Source organism: Corvus brachyrhynchos, unplaced genomic scaffold (assembly GCF_000691975.1).
Source record: "Corvus brachyrhynchos isolate BGI_N302 unplaced genomic scaffold, ASM69197v1 scaffold202, whole genome shotgun sequence".
Classification (NCBI taxonomy): Eukaryota; Metazoa; Chordata; class Aves; order Passeriformes; family Corvidae; genus Corvus; species Corvus brachyrhynchos.
Window position 1 is genome coordinate 5,123,162 of NW_008238132.1, and position 645 is coordinate 5,123,806.

Sequence of the window (645 nt, forward strand, 5' to 3'; positions counted from 1 at the left end):
TTGCCCGGTCTGCAGCCGGCCGGGGATGCGCTCGTTAGGCTTCCGCTCGCCTGCGCTTCGGGGAAGAGTTAAAAAAATTAAATGAGAAGTACCCCAAAACGCCCCCACTCTGGGACTGTAAAACCCCACAAACACGCTCGGCTTTCTGCCCAGCAGCGCCCCTCCGCCGCCGCATGGAGCCGGGATCAATCGTTTGGGGAGGCAGGAGCCAGGAGCAATGCCGTCATTCCCTTCCCGGCATCAATACACAAACGTGCGCATTCCTCCCCGCAGGAAGCCTTTGATCAATTACAAACAAAATAAAACTAAAAAAATAAAAAAGCTCCCGAAACCAAAGCCGTGCCTCCCCTTCCGTCCCCGCACGGGTTAACCATCGCCGCCGCATCCCCATATTGTTTACTGCTTCAAACACGAACAAGGTTTTATGCCCCCATCGGTACGTACCATCGCTTGCTCGATTTTGTTGTCGATAGCAACTACGCTTGCACCAGAGGAGCTGCAAGGGAGAAAGAAAGAGAAGAAAAAAAAAATACAACATTAGCAGCGGCTGAATTATTTAAGAGACAAGAGACGCGAGCATTGGTAGCCAGTTGGCTGGGAAAGTCATCCTAACGCTGCCCTGCCGCCGACTCGCTCGGATGCTCT

The 645-nt window shown here is 53.0% G+C and overlaps 1 protein-coding gene across 4 annotated transcripts in view; it reads right to left on the reverse strand.

The window, feature by feature from the left end:
- Positions 1–645, reverse strand: part of TSC22D1 (TSC22 domain family member 1) — a 92,353-nt gene that overhangs the window by 2,203 nt on the left and 89,505 nt on the right. For all 4 annotated transcript variants that reach the window (XM_017733594.1, XM_008633159.2, XM_008633158.2 and 1 more), the window contains one exon: positions 445–496. In XM_017733594.1, the coding sequence (XP_017589083.1) occupies positions 445–496 (52 nt within the window). The remainder of the gene's footprint in view (positions 1–444; positions 497–645) is intronic.